The 23,548-nt window shown below is 41.1% G+C and overlaps 2 protein-coding genes across 4 annotated transcripts; one reads left to right on the top strand and one right to left on the bottom strand.

Annotated features, from left to right (window-relative positions):
- The first annotated feature begins 560 nt into the window (after positions 1–560).
- On the top strand, positions 561–3,871 carry LOC147268138 (protein FAM3C). Of its 2 annotated transcripts, XM_086200783.1 has the most exons (9): positions 561–695; positions 770–865; positions 952–996; positions 1,098–1,221; positions 1,327–1,385; positions 2,406–2,456; positions 2,569–2,653; positions 2,728–2,854; positions 2,933–3,871. In XM_086200783.1, exons 1-9 carry the CDS (start codon positions 683–685, stop codon positions 3,014–3,016), a joined length of 684 nt encoding a protein of 227 aa, XP_086056909.1. In that variant the 5' UTR covers positions 561–682; the 3' UTR covers positions 3,017–3,871. The 2 variants fall into 2 exon arrangements, with proteins under 2 accessions (XP_086056909.1, XP_086056910.1); XM_086200784.1 differs by lacking the exon at positions 1,327–1,385 and having other exon boundaries at positions 1,098–1,214.
- A 1,707-nt stretch (positions 3,872–5,578) lies between these two features.
- camk1a (calcium/calmodulin-dependent protein kinase Ia) lies at positions 5,579–22,837 on the bottom strand. 2 transcript variants are annotated; one of them, XM_086199437.1, is made up of 12 exons: positions 22,626–22,837; positions 21,328–21,446; positions 12,377–12,508; positions 11,435–11,509; positions 10,512–10,650; positions 10,293–10,419; positions 9,902–9,977; positions 9,716–9,828; positions 9,566–9,644; positions 9,129–9,216; positions 8,872–9,019; positions 5,579–7,918 (listed from the first exon to the last, which is right to left on the bottom strand). In XM_086199437.1, the coding sequence occupies exons 2-12, from the start codon at positions 21,411–21,413 to the stop codon at positions 7,815–7,817; spliced, it is 1,167 nt and encodes a 388-aa protein (XP_086055563.1). In that variant the 5' UTR covers positions 21,414–21,446; positions 22,626–22,837; the 3' UTR covers positions 5,579–7,814. The 2 variants fall into 2 exon arrangements, with proteins under 2 accessions (XP_086055563.1, XP_086055562.1); XM_086199436.1 differs by having other exon boundaries at positions 8,851–9,019; positions 22,626–22,836.
- Positions 22,838–23,548: the final 711 nt, after the last annotated feature.

The raw sequence follows: 23,548 nt of genomic DNA, 5'->3' as shown, positions 1-23,548 counted from the left end.
ACCGGGGGCGGTTGGTTTTGAGGCACTGAACGATCCCTCGCTGCTCCCCAGGGGTGACAGGACTCCTCGTCCGTCAAATTCATCCACAAACAGATTCTACATTTTACTTCCATCACAACAAAACACGAACAAGCAACTGGAGGTACATTTGTTCTCAGCTACTTGGTGTAGCTTGTTCGCCATCAGGTGTGTCCCTAGGGGGCGTGGCCTATACAAGAGATCCTGAGAGATCCTGAGAGATCTCCTATTATTGATCTTACAGGAGGTTGAGATGTCGTCTACATCAAAGAAAATGGCGTGTAATCGAAATAAAACTGAATACATCAACAACTGGCATACAAATATCTGTTATTCTTCATTAGTTGGATGCCATCATCCCCTGTGAAATCGCAGGTCTGTGGTTTCTGCACCTCTTCATGCCTGTTTGCAAACTGTCTTGAGTTTGCTCTGCGTTGTTCGGTCGAGCAGTATCCCTTACTAGTGGCCTTTTCCCCCAAGGCTGACGTTGAAAAGAGAAACTTGATCACCAAGCAGACAGTGGGTGTGTCAACAATATCTAACACCACATCCTGCTGGTATGTGGCACAAGGAGGAGTCACAGTACAATGATCAGGAGAAGGTCGACAATTATTTATGCTGAATACTTCAAGGATCCAGGCCGCGCAGGGACGCAGTGGCAGGCATGAGATATCGGGGTGAGATACTTGATTAAAACCCAGGTTATGGTGATTGGTGTGGTGACGTCACCGTGCTCATTGTGGTCTGGCAGCTCTTCTGAACTTTGCTGCAGCGGTGGTCGTTCTCCTAATAACTTGGGAAATCTCAATCAAATCTTTTGACATTCAGGGGAAAAGAAGTATTTTAGGTGAGGTGATATTCTCTGATCAATTTTTCATTCACAGTTTTTTTTTTTTTTTTTTTTAAATGAGTGTCTCGGTTCTGCCGTTGTAGGGATTAATAACGAGGCAAAGCAAATCCAAGCTGAAATCAAAACAAGTAAGTTAAAAAAAAATCTCTTAAATTATTTTGGGACTTAAATCAAAGTAAAACTCGTGTTTCTAATGTCGCACATTTTGATCGTTCTTCTGTATTTGCAGCTTTGCCTACACCCGCGAGAAAGTGCAACCTGTACGGGGTCTGCCCACCTCAGCACTTTGCTGTTCACGTCAGGAGCGGAGCAGCAAACATTGTGGGGCCAAAGATCTGTTTTGATGGTAAAATGTACGGGTTTCATCCTGAACACGATTGGGTTTTTTGTGTGTGTGTGTTGTTGTTTTTTTAAAGGAAATAATGATTCTGCACTAAAATTAGACTTCATTTCAACAGCATCATGAGTCAGGTGTTGAATAATGTGGGACCAGGACTGAATATTGTCATCATAAACAGTGAGTAAAAAAAATACTGAACAAAAAAAGAGAGTCTATGCAGTATTAAAGAATCTCAAACATATTTTCCAAGTTCACTTCTGTTCGTACGCCGCTTTGGAAGTTTTATATCATGATCCTTGAGCTACGGAAGGGCAGTTTGGTGAGGTCATCAGGTTCCTTAACCTCCAGAAAACTAAAATCAAACCACAAGAATTAGAAGTGGTACTTTGCCAGCCTCCGTCTACTCGTGACATGGTTCCACAGCCTAAGTTCTACTGACATCTTAAAGTTTGAATCTAATGCTTAAAGAAGATTTTAAGGATGTTTATCGTTTCAAATGGAGTTCCTAATAAGTTTTTCCCACATAAAACCTTTTAACCGCGACATTGTGAGGGGGGTTTCTGAGACATTTTGGAGGCAAAAGATTATAAAATGTGACATTTAAAACACTTTTATGATCATCTAAGCTCATTTGGCCACTATTTGAAATTATGAACCTTTCACATACAGTGTCATCAGAATTGTTGGTCACAATTAAGTTATGTGAAGCTAAGTTAAGTCCCGAGGGAAATTGAAAGTATGACAACAGCAAAGTGGATAGTTGGTCAAGTTAGAAATGTCAAACAATACACAGTAATAAATGGGTACAAAGGATATACGGATATAAATGCAGTTATGTACAATTTCCACAGTGATTTAAATATCAATAACAATATAAATTTTCTAAATCGCGCCGGTTTATCTATGTATTACAGAATGCTACCCTGCTGTAAAGGGATACATTTCTTTCACAATAAATGGAAAAAAAAACCAACTGCTGCTGAAAAACACATGAAAGAACGCAGTCGCTGTGTGACTTCACTCTGTTGATAAGCCAATGCTCTCATCAGCGAGTTACTGCCCAAAATCTCCCAAAAATAATATCAAAAAAGGACGAGAGAATGTTATCCTGCTTTGAAGGTTCCAACATTCTGAGATCAACAAAAAAAAGGAGTATTTTATTTAATCATGTTCAATGAATCATTCGTTTGATTACAGGTGAAAATGGAGATGTGGAAAAAAGCGCCTATCTTAATATGAAAGCTGGAAGTAAGCTTTTTTTCTTTAGACAAAAAAAAAAAGAAAGCTGTCAATTTAAGAGTCTAATGAATTTTTTTTACTAATGTTTTGTTTTTCCCCACCCTTGTTTCTTTAACAACAGACCCAGAAGACATCCTGGCATATTTGCAGGCGATTAAACCGGGAATGATTGTTATTGCAGCTTCATTTGATGATGTGACCACAAAGTATGTCAGGACCGCGTTGATTCATCCGCTCCAGCGACTGCACAAAACAACCCTCTTGTTCTTTTCTGTTGCAGGATGACGAGTGAAATGAGGGAGATATTTGTCGGGATGGGAAGCACTTTGATCCAGTCTGTAAAATACCGTGACAACTGGGTGTTTGTGGGAAGAGGTGGGATGGGAAACAGAAGCTCCTTTGAGAAGGTCAGTGAGGCTGAAATTAGTCTTTTATGAACATCTAAAAATGCATAACAATTGACTCTGAACTCCTTCATCCGTCAGCAAGCTCCTCATGACGCAAAAACCAACCTTTACGAAGGCTGGCCCATGATGGTGGAGGTGGGAGGGTGTTTCCCCAGAAGCTGAGTGACGGAAACATTCACTTCATGAACTTGAAAATAAACAAATGATCTTTTCTACACATCCCTCCCTCAGTGAATGATCCACTTCAGATGTATTCATCTTTCATATTTGATCCGTATTCATCCACAGGAGATTCAACTGTGTGGAAAAGTGTAACTGCAAGTGTTTTCATCACTTAAACGGATTTCACACGTTACACATCACTTGTCTTTCAGGTTTAACACTTGAACTGACGCTAATGCCTCTATAGTCCTTCTCATCAAGTGACACTCAATTTACTGCTTTTAACATTCCGGCTCCCCGGTGCACTAAAGTCAACTCTTCAGCTGCTTTTCCTTTCAACGCAACTGATACTTAAACATGAATAATCCGACACTTCAACTCACAACTTGGTTTGATTCTGCATTTACAATGAAACAAGTTGATTGTGTGAAGAAACAGAGCGCCAGATCACAAAAATGCCAGTCAAGGCAATCGTGCGAAGAAAAGTCTGGCACGCCGCTTCCAGAATCTTCAGAGGGATTCGAACAGTAAAAGTGAAGGTTATAAAAACTTTAGTATCAACGAGGAAATAGATTTCAGACCTTCCCAGTAAACAAGACCCGCCCCTTTCATGATCACTTCTGCTATTGAGCTGCTGTTATTGTTTGCTTTTTTTATGGTTAAGAACGTCATCGATAGGACATGCTGTTCTCACCTCTCCTGTATGCAAGATGTGCTGATGTAATATAGCTAATAGCTAGTAATTGTACTTCATAATGTATCAAAACATTCCACTATGGTTTTCTTCACCTTTTTTTTTTTTCAAACTTTGTTTGTGTACTGCAAATTAAGGGTGAAAAGTTTCAGAGTCATGCATTCAACATTAAACAACAGTCTGAGGGAAATGTCACGTAATTTTTGGCTGTGTAAAAACATTACACTGAACTTAAGCTAGACTTGACTTGAACTGGTCTTTATTTTAGAGAAAAGAATGTTTACATAAAAGTCAAAACGTGGAATGGATGGATGAATGGATGGATGATGGATGAATGGATGGATGGATGGATGGATGGATGGATGGATGGATGGATGAATGATGGATGGATGATGGATGGATGATGGATGGATGGATGGATGGATGGATGAATGATGGATGAATGATGGATGGATGGATGAATGATGGATGGATGATGGATGGATGGATGGTCAAAAGTCAATGTCACTGTGAGCTCACAAAATATGATTTGGCCATAAATCAAGAAAATGTGCTGCTCATGAATAAATTCCACACATTTCATGTAAGTATATTCTCTTACAAAGCAGCATCATAGAACAATAACTCCACAATTGTCATGTTTATAGTGCAGCAAACATTTGGTTTTGTTGTTGTCATGATGCGTCATTTTCCTTGGTCTCATAGATTATAGATTATTTCTGAGGTGCTGTCAAGATGGAGGATTCATATCCAGCGAGATTTTCTCTAATATCAGTGTCACATGCATTAGACAAAATGAACAAGGATTAATGTAACATCCACTCCTCCTCTCATCCATTTTCTTATCCATTAATGGTTGGGGGGGGGGGGGGGTGTGTGGCTGGAGCATATCCCAGCTGACATTGGGTGAGAGGCGGGGTTCACCCTGGACGGGTCACCAGTCCATTGCAGGGCCATCAGGAGCAATTAGGGGCTCAGTATCTCGCTCAAGGATACTTGGACTTGGTCACCAGGGGAAGTGAGGATCGAACTAATGACCCTTAAGTTACTTGATGGCCCCCGTGCCTCTGAGCCATGCTGCCAATCAATCTGACACACAAGAACAATGATGTGGGCCATCATGTTATTCTACAGTTGACCAGCGGGGGACAGTGCAGGCTCTGCCTTCCACACTGTCTCTGCCCGTCTGTGTGAAATGAATTAAAAGACACACACACACGCACGCACGCACGCACGGACGCACACACACACAAGTGAATGCTTTCTAAAATTGTTCTTTGTCATGTCTGATTTTTTGGACCTCTCAGATGTTTTGGGGGGGAAAACAGACCTCAATAATTGTGAAAATGGTGCTTGTTAACTTCCACTACACACCTGAGCTTCAGGTCAGTTTAGTTTCTCCTGGACAGTGTGAGGCGGAGGACAATGAGGTCCTTTAAATTTAAGACAACAGCAACAACCATGAGAAAATTTTAAATTTGGACTTTGAGATATTTGTTTTCAAGGTTAAACTTTGTCAGTTTCTAAAGTTTGGGGCCCAATTTCTCCTTTGAAGCCCAACTATTCAAGGGTAACGGCCCATTAAAAGACCCAAATGAATTTGCTCATCTATTCAATTCCAGCTACACTCCACACATTGGACTGATTTGAAGACATTTTGTGGCTCAATAGGGGGCTCTCACAGCCCACCCATGGGCCCTGGGCCGGTGCTTTAGAAACCCTGCACTATGCCAGTTTCCAGCCCCACCAACAACCTAAAAGCCCCCTCTGAGCCCAGTCGAACTCCACTTATGACAGGCAGAACCCATGTGAGCCCCAGTGTGATGTGCTGGCTGCAAAACAAAGAGAAACCACACAATGCATAGACAAGGAAGTTTTATTTCATTTCCTGCAATCGTATCTCTGTGGGTACAAATCATTGTATTTTCTTACATCTTGTTCAATAACCCATGATGCATTGCATCCATACATTTGTAGCTCAAAACAGCTTTACAAAAAAGGATATACAATATATACTTATATTTATATATATAATATACAGGTGTTTCTTTATGCATTTTGATGTGTTTTTTAATGGGTAAAACAAGCTTTAAAAAACAAAACAAAACACAGCCAGGTTAGATTGAACAGAAGGTCACAAACAAATATAATAGCCCGTTTATCAAAGTCATCAACGTTAGCTATCTCACATTTAACATGAAGCCCTTCACACACAGTTTGCATATTTTCCACAATTACAGTCATGTAAATCCAGAGCGATTGCTTCCTTGTACTGTACTATGGACCTGCATGTATCGACCACAGATCAGAGGGGCAACAGAACGTACTCCGATTCAACAAAAATATGCGGTGGATTGTTTGGCTCACTGAAGCTAAACTAAAATTTTAATTGGAAGAGGATTAAAGTACTTTCAGACAGGTAATTTAGCGTTAAATCATTCTTCCTTCATCTGAGTCATATATTTAACTGGTGACGGATCTAAACCTACCGCCAAACATTCCCTCTCACACACACACACACACACACGCACACACGCATACACTGAAGTCCTTGCAACTTCTCATTTTTTTGATGTGTGCCCTGGCACCCATGTAAAATTTTAAAAACGTGTGTGTTTTTCTCTGCTTGTGGCTGGGTATTAGATAGATAGTTTGACAGAGGCAATGCACAAAAAAATAGACTGAAATAAACATAGTACAGGAGAAAATGTCACTTGGGTAGAGAGACTTGACCATCGTGTAGATGATACGTCCACTGTGCTGTGTTGTACTTTGTCAACAACATTACTTTTGGTGTTACTCACTTCACATTATATAGCTCAAAATTACAGTATTACATCATTTTCAATACAACAGAGTAATAATAATCATGTCTGTTTATACTAATTGATCATCATTCATGTAAACATATTTAACCAGGTCATGCAAACAGTAGACCAAAACTTCTTCCACTAGAGGTGCACAGCACAGAGCAGGCGGAGCGCCCAGACTGAGATCCCTCAGGGTCGGCGCGACACAGGCCCGAGCCCGGCAGCCAGCAGGAGGGTGATATAGAACGCAACGTTTTTTTCTTCTCATGCACGATGAACTCAACACACCTTTGAAATAAGATGACGAGAAACGATAGCTGTGTGAGTTTTAAGGGGATCTCAGTTTGAGCCTCTGATAACAGAACAGCCATAAAACAAAAACAAAAAAAAAAGAAAAAGAAAAAAGAAATTCTCCTTTTTGATACATTTTGATGTTTTTCCCCAACAAACGCATGCAGACACTTCAAGTCAGAACCACCCAGTCTGAGCCAGAATAGAGTCCAAACCCCCCTGAATCACCGTCCTCCACTCTCACACAGCTCCTCTCCAGAAAGGCTTCAAACAAAACAAAAGACAGAGACACTTAATGACGACATGAGGAAATAAAAGACAAGTGGTGTCGGCAGTGAAGACGTGACATTAATTCTACTCAACTAAACATCTATGTGGGCAGTAAGAGTGCAAAGACATGCAGGATTCAGCCCATCTCCCTCTGTAACGTATCCTTCCTTCCTTGTCTGGCCAGACTTTTGTCTTTTTTTTTCTTTTTTTTCTTTTTTGAGAAAGCTGCCAGAAATGTAGTGCATGATGGACTTGTGATTAGAGGTAGATGTGACAAATAATATGAGGACAAAAAGCAAAAATAATGAAGAGAATTTGCCTTTAGACCACTGCTTCATCTCTGATGATGACTCCAGAGGTTGTTTTTCTCCTAAATCTAACATCCAGAGCCACTTCTGCTAAAAGAGTCTGCTATAGCTGCACAAAGGACGTGTTGAGTTGCTGCGGGGGTGATTACAGGACAAAGATGCAGACAGCCCCTTTTTAAAAAAATCTTGTGGTAGTTTTGCATACTCTTCTGCAACAAATGTGTGTACCTGGAGTCGGGACGCGGTTTTGAACAAAGGATTACCACACTTTGACTGTGGGTGGGTGACTGTGCCTGATAACTACTCTGCGTTCCTGGCCAGACTGGGCGGGCGGGCGGGCGGGCAGGCAGGCGGGTGGGTGGGCAGGTCGGAGGGTTCTGGGCGCTCCAGGGATACAACGTCATGGTGACACCGGGAGGTTGTGCTCAAACGCGACTGGCTGGCCTGCAGCAGTAGGTGCAGCTCCTCAGACTGTCCCGGTCTGTGCTCCCCTCTGTGCTCCCGCGCCGGCCGTCCTCATAGTGGGACACTGGGGAATATAAAGAGGACGCATGTGACGTGCTTTACTCTGGAGCTCCATTTGGGCTGATTTGTTCTCTCTCAGCGATGTGGTATGATTCATCGTCTAATCAACATTCAAAAGGCAACACTTACAAAAGCTGCAGGTGTAGATAATTAGGTTACAGCTAAGAATTAAGGCCTAATGTTAGATGTTGCTGCTCAGAAATAAACCCTACGGCTCCAGAGAACTGAGGTCATTGTACACAGAGAAGCAGCTTCTGCAATTCACCGGTGACTAAACTGAGTGACAAGTCAAGGTTACATTCTTACCTGAGAGGGCTTCTGTGAATAAAAGCTTTGTGAAATTGTGCAAAAATTCTCTGAATCCTCATCAAAGGAGAAAAACTGATGTTGTTCTGACGATAACATCCAGAGAAACAGAGAGAGATACTTTAACCCTTTGGAAAGATTCAAACAGCATTCATTTTGCTGTTTTTTTTTTTTTTTAATATACTTAGACCACATTGGACATTTTTGATAATATCAGCCTTTTTCCTTTTTCAGGATGATATCATCTGTACGACCTGAAAAGTATTTTTTTTTAGATTATCAATATGTACCACTGTATCAATAAAACTAGTGATGATATCAGAATTTAAAATACTTCTAAATTCTTGTGTATGAGTACAATCTAAAGTAAAGCCTCGGGAATCTTCCATGGAAGATAGAAACCAAAAACTGAATGAACCATGAGCAGAAATGTAAAACCTGAGAGAAATCAGAGGTTACAAACACACGTCTGAGAAACTGTAAAGCGGGTTCATGCTTTATGTCTCTCTTCTTCCTTCCTGTTCCTTCACCTGCTCTTGTGTGGCTGTTCCCGGTAAAGAAGGCCGAAGAGGTTTGATTTGGACTCCTAACAGACAAATTTGTTCATCCGCAGTATATTTGCATACTCACAGCTCTCTTCCTCCCCATTACCTAAGTCCTCATCATCCTCCTCCTCTTCCTCGGGGAGCAGATGTCCATGGCAGGGACTGGTGGGAGTAATCTGACTAGGTCCCTCGAGACTCGTGCCCAGCTGTAACTTGCGCATGTGGCGCACTACTGCTGTAGCGTTAAACGCTTGCTGCATGGGGGGGGGGGGGGGGGGGCAGAGGAAGGAGATCATAAGCCTCATCTGTGCCGTACAGCTATTGAAAGAGAACTATAGCGAAGACGCTGCTCTAATCACCGACCTTCCATTTACTTTTAGCAAAGTTCTTCTTGATTTGAGCGCTGACAGATTCATGAATATTCTTGTCCAGAGCCGTGTCTCCACAGATCCTGCAACATCAACAGGAAGATCAGCGATTATGATAATTGGTAGTCAGTCGACAGAATATTGCTGTGAATTGTGTCATTTTAACTTATATATTTTTCACTATTTTATGTGATATTTTACAGACAAAGCAATGAATGGAATGCATGAAAGTAATGGACACAAACTGCGGTCTTGGCTGTATCCGAATTTTTTTTTAAAAATTCATTGCATTTGCGATGGTTGAACCAGCAAATATTTGGTATTTGCTCTTGAAAAGTAATCCCTTTTTGCAAATTCTTTCTTTCTCATCATCAGAACAGTTTCAGTAGTAGTAGTAGTTTTAATAGTGTGAATATCTAACAAACTTCCTACCATGGATGCTGCAGGGCCAGCTCACATGTGTATCTTTTTAAAGGATCTTTCTCCATCAGGTGGCAGATGAAGTCTTTGGCTGCAGAGAAAAGTTCACTTACTATAATAACCGACATTACTGGACCTTCTGTAGTTATTTAAAATAAATACCTGAATCGGAGATGTCGTCCCAGTACGGGGAGTCAAACTCATACTCTGCTTTCAGAATCTGCTCAAACAACTTGGCATCGTTTTCATCGTAAAAAGGAGGATACCCACATAACCTGAAGGAGGGATATTAGTACATTACAGGTATCGCTTTGTATGCTTCTGAGAAAAGAATGAGCTCAGACTCACAGAATATAAGATATAACTCCTATGGACCAGCAGTCCACGGCTTTACTGTACGGCTTCTGAGCGAGTACCTCGGGAGCTGAGAATTACAAACAGCAGGCATTAAAAACATGAAGCAGTAGCAGTCTGGGTGAATTCAAGTAATCTTGACCTTGATCTCTTTCAGTAATACCATATGATCTGATGGGTCAAGTTAAACAGGTAGAAAGTACTTCAGAAACACTTGCAATTGACTCAGTAGTGGATAAAAGAGCCTCTCACAACGCCATGAATAAAGAGGGGATATCAGCTGAAACAGCAAGTGCTGAGCTCACATGAAAGAGAGGGAAGGGTGGGGAGGTGGGGGCTGGGGGGGCGAGCAGAGAATGGATGATCCTTGAAATGAATGCCTCACCCACGTATCCAGGAGTACCACAAGCTGTGGACATAACACTGCCTGCTCCCTCGATCTTTGACAGTCCAAAATCACTGATCATAATCTTGGAGTCTTCATCCATGCTGTAATACAACAAATTCTCTGGCTGCATGAACAGAAGGAGACGATCAAAGAGCAGGTTTTTACAAGTGAGGCAAGCCAGGTTGGTACATTATTGTCCTCTCTGAGCCATAATACCTTCAAGTCTCGGTGGACGATTCCCATATCGTGGAGATATTTGACTGCATCCAAGATCTGGTGGATGAGCTGGCTGGCGTCTCTCTCGGTGTAGAAGCCTTTCTCCACGATCCTGTCGAACAGCTCCCCTCCAGATACCCTGCACATTCAACAGCTGCTTAATAGGTCGGTTCTAATGAACTACAAATATGAGCTGTGGCACGGTGTTGCTTTCACCATAAACTATCTGTCCGATAACACACTCGTTTCCCCTCAAGCCGCATTACCTAGTTTTGCTGCTGGTACCAAGCAGTAAAATAGAGAACAATGGTGCATTCAAATCTGTTCATTTAGCAGAGTACTGCGCTATTGTGCCACCATGTTACGTGAAACTGATTTTCTCAAGACTACTGTGACCTTCTTCAGGCTTCTGATTGATGCGAATATTGTGTCTGAATCTGGACCCACAGCAGTACTACACCGGTTCCAAATACAGTAGCTGCCTGCTAGCGTAACATCGACTGACTACCTGTGACTCATTTTTTTCTCTTCTTAGCTCCCTCCATCCATTTTTACCTTTTAAATGATTTTTGCATTGAGATTTCCATGCTCGCCCCTAGTGCCTGAAAGCAGCTCTATATATTAGGAAGAGTAGAAACAGACATACAGAGCTCGAGAGAGGAATGGAAAAAGACACATTTCTGTTTATTCATAAGTCAGGGCACTATCAAAATGATGTGGGAACTGTTAGTTCAAGTGAATAAAGCACCTAAATGATAAGAACTTGAGGATCGGTACCACTGAGGATTAGAACAATGGAAGCTTTTTGCTTTTGGATTGATGCATTGCTGCTAATTGACTCCCAATCCCCCCCCCCCCCCCAAAAAAAATGTTATATAAATCCATGCTTTATATTACATTCATGTAACAAAGGAAACACTCACAACTGCATGACGAGATATAAATGAGATGTGCTTTCAAAGATGTCCTCCAGAGAAACAATGTTGGGGTGCTTGATTCTGAGGAAGATAAATGGACAGAAATCAAATGAAAGCATACATTGATACATTTCTCTAAAAACTTACTCCAAATTGGTCACCAGATGGCATGATTGATGCATATTTCAGATTGAGAGTGCTCCGCTCTCTCTTTCCTAAGAAGAACTTTCTCCTTAGCAACTAAATAACAACATTTCCAGTTCAAACACACAAATGCTTCATGTTTCTAGCTGTCTACTATAAGGAATAGTTGCATAAAGACCTGTGTGTGCTGCTTGTACCTCTCACCGATGAACATCTCTGCACACTATGGGAGGGACTTTAACATGCACCTGTCTCATATTGAAAAAAATTACCTTTGCAGTGGTGTTGAACCAACATTTCTCTTAGCGCTCAGGCTTTGAAGAATAAAACACTCACTAAACAGAAGTATCAATTAGTGTTTAAATTATTTAACTTTGTTGGATCTTTCTTGCTCTGTTATTCACTTTACTTCACTTTAAATATCTGGCTAAACTCCACCTACCCATACCTCCTATATTCTGTCAATAACAACCCCCTACCTACCCCCCACCCCCCACCCCAACCTCTATGTCTCTTTCTCTTCAATACACTGCTGCAGGGAACTCCTCACCATCTCCGCCTCTGTGTGCTGTTGCCCTGGCAACAGGGACACTAAAAATAGGTCTATCTTCTTTACTCCTGACATTTCCGGTGCACAATCCTACTGTTTCTACTGACACCATGCATTTAGTCACCCATTCAATTGACCCCTGCATAAATTCTGCATCTCAACATACGTTGTCATAAGATCCCGCAGTGACGGATTCCTCCCGCCGGACACAAAACTACTGCTGACACATTGCGAGGAACTTTTGGAGGCCTCACCTGTGTAGTACTGCAATCTCATTTTCTATATTGTTCTCTTTGCCTTCCAAGGCTTTCTTAGGGATGCACTTGATGGCCACTAGCCTCTGGGTCCTCTTCTCCTCTGCTAGAACCACCTCAGAGAAAGCTCCCCTAAAGCACAGGCAGTGGACACACAAATGAACACATTAGCGAGAGCAAGAGAAATGTGTGGGCGTGAGGGGTGAAATGGGCAAGATAGGAAAGCTAAGGAAAGAGCATTCTGTTTCAGATACGAGCCATGAGGAAGCAGAAAGTATAAAACATAATGTAGTGAGGATCATTTTGAGGTGCTGCATGCTAAAAATTTTATATATTATATGTTGTCATATTCTATTCACCAAAATATTAAGTCCAACAAACTAAATGCCCAGATGCTTTGCATTCAACCATCAGGTTCTGTGTTTGCATGGAACGTGTGTGTGTGTGTGTGTGTGTGTGTGTGTGTGTGTGTGTGTGTGTGTGTGTGTGTCTGTCACTGGATGAATAATTCAAAATGGTGACATTAGAGAGAGGTTTGGGGGCTGAAAAAAGGCTTGAGAGGTGAAGCAACACTCACATAGAGACATTTACGGAAATAGCCTTTTTTTTAAAGAAAAAAGAAACTATTTTTAATCCATTCAATAATAGATACAGTAAATGTAGAATGGCTGTTCCTCAAGGAGACTAGACTGCATTATGGATTATGGTGTGGCGATGATGAGAGGGAGAATAGAGTGTATTTACGCAGTCTCCCCACAGGAGCGTGGGAGGAAGCACAGGAGGAGGCCTCAACGCATGAACATTGTTAGCAACCGCAGGGATCCTGTACATATCTGTGAAACAGCCAGTGGTGCAGTGGCTGTCCAGGGAGTACCTGGATGTTTCCCTGTGGGCCACTACAGCTGACTGCTACTGACTAAACTTACATAAATTAAAAACAAAGCTAAAAAAAAAAAGCTAAAAAAAGAAAAAAATGTGACTAAGAAAGCTGAGTCAAAATCATGACAAAAGAGTAATCATCCACAACAGCCGGGGTGGAGAACCAGGCACACCCTCATGAGTCCAGGCTTTACCAGACTCAGGTCGCTGGGTAATGTTGTCAGACATCTGTGCTACAGTTTCTAAAGAAATTCTGGTGAAATAAGTGAAATAATTACTTGCACTACAGAACCAATATACAGCGGTTAGGGTGGTCCGTATAACATATGTGTGTGTACGCTGTTGATCTTGCCATCAGTCAGGTAACCACCTGAGCCCAGTAACCTGGCACCGCAAAAGACTTAAATACCTTAAACTGATTAAGTATTGGTAAGTTATTTATGAAATCATTAACTACAATTTATAGCCCCTTCAATCACAAAGCACAGAGATTAAAAACATAATATGCCGATTGAAGTACTCAGTGTGTGTGATTGGCTCAGACCTTTTTTTACAAATTCAAAGTAAAAAAAAAGCTTAAATTACAAGCCTAAATTTTAGATCTTCTTATTTCTGTATGAAACAATTCTATAGATTTCTACTAACATGTAGTTTTAGAGAGGTATAGTGGTGTAAAATCCAAACCGAACAGCGTTTGACACCAACTTCCACTTTTTGTTTTGTAATTTTTAATAGTCTCTAGATTGGTCTCGAAAACCTCACCGTGATTCCAATATTTCATCATTTTTTTTTCTTCTGTTAAACTCTGGAACATTTGAGTCCTCTCAGTCTGAATGGTGGACAAGTTGACTTTAGTCTGCAACATTAAACAAAAGTCTGATGACTTCAGAGGTCGGCCCCTGTGATCAAATGCAAACATTACTGTTTATTCTGCATTTAGAGGTTATTAACACAGCGCTGAAGAATTATTGTACCAGCTGACCGCCACACAGCGCACCCCTTCTCATTTCCATCATCATGTCATAATAAATGCTCAGTGTGGATTTGTGGTAATCCTTGAGATGGCTTTGTACTGTGGCCATCTTGTGCTCAGTCAAGCACCGCAGCAGAAATGTTTGCATAGTGAAGCTGATGCACTTGAGGAGAGCAGATCCTCACGCACCTCTAGTTGCATCGTTTAAAAATGTTCTGATTAAAATGATTTTAAACTCAGATTACATAAAGCTACAACTCCCATCGACTCATAAAAGCCTTTTAATGTGTTTACGTTGGCTGCATTTACAGCCAGAGTGTCAAACTGAGTAAAAATCCATTTATTAGTTGCTTACAGGAGGGTTGATGGCCTGAGAGAGACACAAGGGTTGGATCTTATGACATTCAGTGGATTTAGCATTACAATGGAAGGCAATGGCCAGAGATTGCGTTTCTTTTTCTTTTTTTTAAATCTTGAATGCATCTGGTTTTTGAGCTCACGTCACCACGCTGCTCCCTCACCTCCAATGGCTACCCATGGATGCCCAAATCAAATTCGAGTCACTAATGCCTGCTTGCAGAGTGACTTCTGGATCTGCACCAATCTACTGGAACTCAATCATACAGGCCCATGCTCCCCCTCAGCCACTGTACATCATCATCATCATTCCCTACACACATGATAGATCTGTGTACAGGCTGGTGGAACGGGCTAGCTTATACAATCAGAGCAGCAAGAGTATCCTTTTATCTTCTACAACCTCTGCAAGACTCGTCTCCTTCAAGGGCAGCTCCTCTGATACGCCTAACTTTTTCATTATTTGCCTGATCTCACGGCATCTTCTTTTTGTACACTGTAATGTTGTATTCTCATCTGTTCTAACTTCGACCATGTTGTTGTAGTTTTAGTTTTTACTTTATGTCTCGTGTGAAGCGCTTAAAACACCTTTAGTTAAGTTGTATTATTTCATATTACTATAATATTGTGCAGACATTGGACACCAGAAAAATAGGACACTTCAAAACAACTTCAAATTGATAATAGATCACGCAAATGATATCAACACCAACATGATGGTTACTTATATTATCATAACAGGATTCACAGTTCAATGAAGTTAAAAAGAAGATTGATCATTTATCTGTTGTCAACACTCGAAATTGCAAAAGTTGTGTTACAATTTCAACCATTTATTTTTTGCACAATTCTCCTTTTCTCTGCTAAAACAATAGTAGTACGCATAAATACATCTTGGAGAAATGTTTTTTTCTGTATGTGACTTGATCCACACTCAAAATTATTTATATGAGATTCCTGATTAAAAAAAATTTAAAAAAAACTAGCCAGGCAGGGAATGACATCTCATTAGTAGCAACTGTAGAGCTGCATGTTACCTGGACTGATGCTTAAAACGGTGCTTTATAAATATGATAATTACATCTGCATCATTTCACCTGATAGTTGTGAGTGACTGAATGATGGAGAGCAAATGAGACAGCTAGGAGAAGTGGTTCATGGACGTATAGCCACAGACACACACGCACACACTTTAATACTGTTGCTGTGAGACACATTGTAATTATCCAGTTGCTCATTTCTCCTTAGAGATGCTGGGGGGGGGGGGGGGGGTCTCCACGGGTTTGGGTTAGGAGCAGTAAATGGAAGAGGACAGGAAGCTTCATCTGTTACTGTGAAATGGGTTTTAGTTTAAGACTTTGTGGACATCTTGATGTGGCAGAATTAGCGTTGATGTTGTCCACTTTAATAGACTTGAATTTATTTCCTATTTGCTATTTAGTGAAGTAACTGTCTGGCTGTTCAAGATTACATTTCATTGCACCAATGCAGGGTTGGTTTTTTTTGCTGACGCTTTCTGTTTATGTCACTTAAAAACCCTGTCACACACACATCTGAATATTGACAGTTAAAATATAGCACTGCTGATGCAGAACTGAGCCTGAGCTAAGTCATAATTCAGAAATGATACTTGAGGTAAATCACAATTCACATCTTACTGGTAAAGTTGATCATTTCAGTGCACCGATGTCACTTTGGGGATTCAAACTTATTTTTCAACTGTAATATGTCATATTTTGGGTCATACATTTTTGCTAACTATATTTGAGGGATCACCGCAAAACAAAATCAAAATCTAATATGCACTTTGACCTTTATATCAATTTCCGAATCTTGAATATTATTGGACATGGAATGGCTGTAAAATGATGTGAGGATGTGTTAATGAGTGTTAATACTTTGATTCAACTCCTTTTGATGGTAAGAGAAGCAAGCAGAGTGTGTCTTAAGTGATGCATTAATCCACATAAAGCATCTGAATAGAACTATGTTAGAACTATTGAAATGCTGGTGCATTCTAATTAAAGCCTGCAGCATCTCGCTGCAGATCCAGGATATTTACTGCAATGGAAAACATTAATCATAATGGCTTTTACTTGTTTATTCATTCCATTTTCTTTTGAAAGCTGCACTATATATCATGGCGAGAAGGCTCCTTGGACCTGTTGCAGAAAGCTACGAGCATTCATCAATATATTGATCTCACCTGAGGCAAGTGCTCTCTTCCATCCCAACAAGTCCCAAAAAAGCTTTCTCTTTTTAGAGTAATCCATTTTGTCAGAGTTTGTGCTCAAGAGGGAGAGAGAAACACATCGTATAATCCCATTGCGATTCCATTTTTACATCATTGTCAATAACAGCACTTTTTATTCAATGAAATAAAGTTTGGGCCTTGTTCGCTAACAATTGTGCTGCATGTTTTCTGTCTACCAAACTAAAGTCAACCTCTTCACTCCTCGGCTCTCCTGTATAAATACTCCACGCTGCACAAGGGCTTTCCAACAGTGTTCAGCTAGGAATAATCACAATGTTTATGCACTGACACAATACCCATCTGGGCCAAATGGTTCTTAAACCTGAACAGCCACAGATGTACTTCACTACTTTTTAGAACCTCAATGAAACTGATATTTCATTTTCTAGCTTGCCTCTGTCTGACTGCGTCATTACAAAATCTATCATTTACTGAATACGTAGACTCTCCTCCAATGTTTGAGGATGGCTCATAGTGAAGGGCTAGCAGACAGCTCCACAAACTGCTGCTCCACACTCTGTTGCACATCCTACCTGCTTAATGTATCAATGTTGATGTTGTACAGAGGAAATATCGGCACATCTGCAACTGGAGAAGCTACTCAACTCACTGTAGTGGATTGTTAAAACTGTTTTTATTGTTGTGTGTGGTCTGAATTATTCGTTAAACTGGAGCCAAGCACTTCAGCCGAGCCACGAGATCACTTTGATAATTTCCTCACTATTGTCCATTAAAGCATCCCCAACACTAAATAACTCATATCACCACAGCTAAAAACACCACAAACCTTGACAGAAATCCACGACGTCAGTGAATGAAATGCCCAATAATTCCCCATGAGCGAGCGCATCTGCAACTGTGGTGACATAAATGGCCTTTTAACAGGCAGAGACATTGGGCAGACCCAGGTCCTTGTCTGTTCCTTCACGCAAAATCCAAATATTATTGGGTTTCACCTCCCTTTCACTCTGTTGAACAGCCAAACACTGCGACTTGTGTGTGGGGGTGCAAGGGCCAATTCATCATTGCTTGAAGCTTTTAATGAGGGCCCGAGAGTGAACGTGCAGGGGCCGAAAGTTCGCCTGGTTGGAGGTATTTGCTCCTTCAATGCTGTCTAGTTTCCTAAAGTATTACAATGAGTAATGAAGTGTACTCCTGCCTCTTCATCTCAGTAAGAGCACCAGTCTAGTTGTGTATAAACACACTGATGCTGGACTCATTTATTAAAAGTACTCAAACACTGATCCATCAATCATGTATCGACACACGCAGAACCCCCCACTCCCCCTCAAAAAGGACAATACACATCATCCAGTGGACTCTCAGGCTGCTGATCCAACCTACCGACCAATCAAACTACTTCAGGCTCCAAAATCAAAGTAGCTTGTACCTCATTTTTCTCACTAAAGCCAGTGTGGCAATAAAAATGTCTGCGTGCAGAGTGTGGGTGTGTGCAATAGTGACAGCGCAACAGGCAGCCTAAAAGAGTGACCTTGGAAGGCAGCGCATCGTGGTTGTGCTATCATTTCAGAAAAAAATAGCTTTTATACTTCATTTTCTTGGATCGTTATCCTCAATTTCAAATTATATACAGCATATAAGGTAATTTATAGGGACCTTAGATGCCTCAGAAGAGCTAAATCATTTTATGAACAGAGAAAACCTGTTGAGAATGACAAAGAAGAGTCACTAAGACCAAAGAGTGATAGATATGACAACTGTTGAATGGTGAGTGATTAATTCCACATGCTTTAGGACAAACTGTCCTGAATTGGACTCCAAACAGAGGTGCACTGTGAGGATTAGGTAGAATTGAATATAATATTTCAACATAAATCAATTAACTTCACACACTGAATTCCTGGATAAAGCTGCTCTGTAATCTTCTCTCCGAGCATAAGAAGCTTTCCGTCAAAACATTAATTCTGCCCTCTGCCAGGTCCACCATTGGTGACAGGAGGAAAAGAATATTACAACATATTTGTTCCATTCTTTTTGAAATATGGGAACGTACTATCCTGCCAGGTCACCCTCTCAGCCTGCATGACATAACTCTATTTAAAGTTGCTGTTAAGTCTTCTGGGACACAAGGAGGCAGTTACCACGGATGATCATATATCCATTTTATTAGATGACATGCATTGCATCCATCAGCTCTGAGACACAGGCTGATAGAATCATCTTTGATATCCTCCTACAGATCCCCGCACAGCCAGACAGCCTTATCATCTGCTCATGCCTAGTTCACATTTTTGGATTTGGACCAGAGTTGCACAGTCATTAATATCTGCTTGTGTGCAGCCTCTCCAGGGAAGCAGGTGTGAGCCCAAAAAGAAAGAAAACAACCACTCTCCATATGGCCCACTCATGTCACCACAGGTGGAGGCGTACTAGGTCGCTTCAACTTAGTTTGGGGGAAGACTTGCCCCCCCAACCATCTGGGCTCAAAGCTGTCCCCATGAAGGGTGCAGTCACAGTTCATCCCTCGCCATAACCATGTGCAGTGCATCCCCGTTGGTTGTTGCTAACTTGAGATTATTGAAATTAATGTGTCTTAGATCAGATGTGATTAATCTCTTTTGAGCTGGAACATGTGGCAGTAACAAAATGGTACAAGGAAGTAGTAAGAGAGTTCATACCTCCACCAAGGAGACTACATGGACACAGGACACAAATATAGTATCATTGAACTGTTGAGGGGCGGCATGGCTCAGACGTGGCTCAGCCGTCTAGCAACCGAAGGGTCGCTGGTTTGATCCTCACTTCCCCTGGTGACCATGTCCAAGTGTCCTTGAGCAAGATACTGAACCCCTAATTGTTCCTGATGGCCCAGCGATGGACTGGCGACCCGTCCAGGGTGAATCCGCCTCTCACCCAATGTCAGCTGGGATAGGTTCCAGCCCCCTGTGACCCTTAACGGATAAGCGGTATAGAAAATGGATGGATGGATGGATGGATGAAACCATATCCTGCAAATGGCCTACAAAATTCTTCAAGAAACAGAATCTACAATCTGATCCAGATTGCCTCCAAAACTTAATTAAAATGATATTACCTATCTCAACATAAAGTCATCTAAATCCGTTCATTTGTTTTGTTCAGCACACAAGAGACACATGCAGGTGACCATGTATCACTCCGTAGTGAAGGTAATCAGAGTCAATCTCCAAGCAACAGAAAAATAAATTGCAGATTTCCCCTGTGGGAATTGAAGTTGGGCTTCAAAAATCTAACAGTCACATTGCAGCCGACAGTTGCAGGAACCAGTCTATGACAACAAAAGTTATTCATTCACACACCTTTTCACAATCATTCGAACCAAATCAAAGATCTATAGCGAGATGGAGCAGTTAGATTAAATGGTGACAGAGTTTCCAAGAAAATCTACCATTTGGTGTCCAAGTCCACAATTTAATAGGATATGTGCAATATAATAGAATTGGAGGCAGTACTGTGGTATTGGATCACATTATATTGTATTGTGTGCACCTGGTAAAGTGGCCATGACAGTAAAACATCATGTAGAATTTACTGAGAGTAAATCTGAATATGATATGTGGAGTCCTCCTGGGGTCAATATTAGGACCACGAGCCTTCATTTTAGCGTGAAAAGTTGGTATGTATTCCTCTTCTGCAGATGATACAATGTGGTGTCATTGAGAAGATTCAGATAATTTGAATAAAAGTACATTGGGTGTATTATGAGAACTGAAAGCAACAAGGATAAAGTTACAAAATCTTGGTGAAGTTAATCTTGATAGTGTTTTACAAATCTTTTATTATTATTATTATTATTATTAGATCATGTAATGTTTATTGTGTTGTTCATTTTAATAAGTCAGAACTTTAGAAATACAATAAAGACAACGTGATGATGATCCCTTTTGTTCTGCTTGACCTACTCTCCGGTTGGTCAGGGTGGGGGTGAAAAATATATACTTAAATAAATTAAGTCAGGAGTAATGAATTAAACATCCAACATGTGCCAAGAACAAGACAAGTATGAGTCAGATTTATAAATAAAAGTCAAACATGCATTATGACTAACAGGCACACCCAGGGTGTCAGTTATGCTTCTCAACTCAAATGCTGCAGCCCATTTGGGAGAACTTAAGTAAGCGGGCCCCTGCCTGACCCTCCAGCTTCTCCAGTGTTCTATAAATTTGGGATTGAATTTTGACTTGAGCTCCAAGAACCAGCAAGTTTAACAAGACATGACTGAACTGAAGTGAAATGTTCAGATTTAGCACGTTGGAATGTTAGCAGATAGTTTCCATCCTACTCTCTGAGGGTACAAGATATCAACTGCTGAAACTTCTGCCCCCCCGAAGGTAAAATTATCGCCATTCAGAATGCTTCATAATTGCCTACCAGACAGAGGTCGGGTTTTCAGGACCCTCGAGGGTCTGGGGCCGTAAGCGTGGTTGCCCCTGGTTGATAAAGCAGCCTCGCCCTGTCAAGAGCACTAAACTCACAAGTAGGACTTACGTTCCCAGCACTTCTTTGAAGTCATAATGTTCTTTGATGTCTGACGTCTTCTTTTTCCATCCGTTTCCATCCTCTCCAAGAGGCATCCTACAACGCTGATCGGATTCGCCACACTACAGCTGAGAGGACAGAACAAAAACAGTCAATATATTTATAGAATATATAACCTGCACTTCATATGATGGCCTAATCCTTTATGGACAAACACATTTGACGGAATTGTGGTGAATTCTTCAGATGGAGATTCGGATACTGATGTTGGTGAGATTTGAAGGAAGGATGGCTTTATGTCATGTTGGACCATGACATAACAATGTTCAGCCTACAGCTCGGCACAGGAGAATAAAGACAAACATTCTTAGCACACGTCACAATCGACTGACACTCTGGCTGCAGTGCTTAATAGCCTACATTTAATTTTAGACTGAAAGAAATGTTCTGCCACTGCATCAGTTTAATATATCCATTACAATTTGGCTGATAGATGCAAGTGTTGCAGAGAGCCTCCAGCCATTACACTACTCGTTTTCCTGATTAAAAGGTTAGGTTGTGGCGGACTGTGTGCTTGCATTTGGAGCATGAAACTTTGCAGTTGCCAGTTCGATTGTAAGTTCTATGGAGATTATTATTTTTACTCTTAAATGGCAAATGGCCAAAGTAAAACAACAACAACAACAACAACAAAATTACAACATAAATACCCACCAGCAGCCACACCTACAACCACAGCCTCCTGCCAGCCAACCGGGCTGGGGAACAATAAATAGCAACAAATACCAGCTTGGAAGTAGGGCAAACAGTGCACACAGAACAAGCGCATGTTCCGCCGCAAAAACAAACGCATGGTTAGAGGATGCTGCCAGCTCAGGGACCTTTGCTGTATTTCACGTGTGAAGACTTACACTCAAGACGGAAAAGCTACGAACAGATTAAGACCTTTTGATTAGAGGGGAAATTGCACATTTTTTCTTTAAATACCGGCTCTGCATTAAGGCTGCATGCGGTGAATGACAAGCAATATGTTGAACTGAAATAAGCATAAAAAAATAACCTCACACTGAACCAGTACCATTTGATGCTGGTGATTATGGAAGTAGCCAACAAAAAGAGAATTGTGGGTGTAGTGCAGCGCTCAAGGGTACGGCAGTCAAAAGAAGCCCGCATCTTTGGTTAAATCAGGAGGTTGCGGACATGCGACATGGAAGCGCACCGTGCACACTTAGGCTCTTACGGTCGAATATAAAACTACACGTCTATTGAAGAAATTTTCTGAAACATATAAGTGAAATAAAACCTACCTAAATGGCGATCTGTGGCTATGGTGTGCAGCTCTCCTTCCCTCTGGGAGCGATGTGGCTGTGTTTGTGCGCAGCGCTGGGTCCGCTCAGGATCCTCCTGACGTCAAGACAACCAGACGTCTGTGGACGTAGTGCAGCATGAAATCACTTTACTGCTCTTTTGACATCGTGATCTGTGAGGCACCGTATGACAGCCAAGACACAATCTCTTACAGTACATGCGAAATTGTTTTCTTTTTTCCCTTAGTGTGTGTGTGTGTGTGTGTGTGTGTGTGTGTGTGTGTCTATTCGTTGAAGCAGGGAGAATGTGTCACGGTGAGTAATTTATAACGACAGCGATCTTGTCACAAAGGGGGAAATATAGCCCAACCAACGGGCCTGATGTAGCCTATAGCCACAGTTGTTGTTGTTGTTTTTTTTTTTACAGCAATATAGGCAACGCCCTGTTTGACTCTCCTACAATCACACAAGTTGGAGCCCAACAGATGTGACAGGCATCCATACATTAAATCGCAGGAATTCGAGTAATCGCCCTCCAAAAAGTTTTTTCATCTTTCCTGCACACCACCACCGACTCTAATAATAATAGTAATAGTAATAATAATAATAATAATAATAATAATAATAATAATAATAATAATAATAATAATAATAATATCACTTGTTTGAATTGATAGATACTCGGGGACCATACATTTAATGTTTATTCAAGTTATTATGATAATTATTAAAGAAGTTTGACTGGTTGCAAACCAGCAAACTGGTTGTGACCCCACATTCAGCCATAAGAATAGGAAGTATGTTCAAATTGTAGATAATTTTCATGGGAAACAGATGGCTCTCATACATGCTTTCATTTTACTTTATTTTCCTGACAATATGTTCTATCTGCATGTCTTTCTCCGTACAAACTATCGTTCAGA

This window comes from Aulostomus chinensis, chromosome 3 (assembly GCF_037954235.1).
Source record: "Aulostomus chinensis isolate RoL2024-O1b breed Wild chromosome 3, RoL_Achi_v1.0, whole genome shotgun sequence".
In the NCBI taxonomy this organism is placed as follows: Eukaryota; Metazoa; Chordata; class Actinopteri; order Syngnathiformes; family Aulostomidae; genus Aulostomus; species Aulostomus chinensis.
The sequence above is the reverse complement of the archived record's forward strand: the minus strand, read 5'-3'. Positions and strand labels throughout refer to the sequence as shown.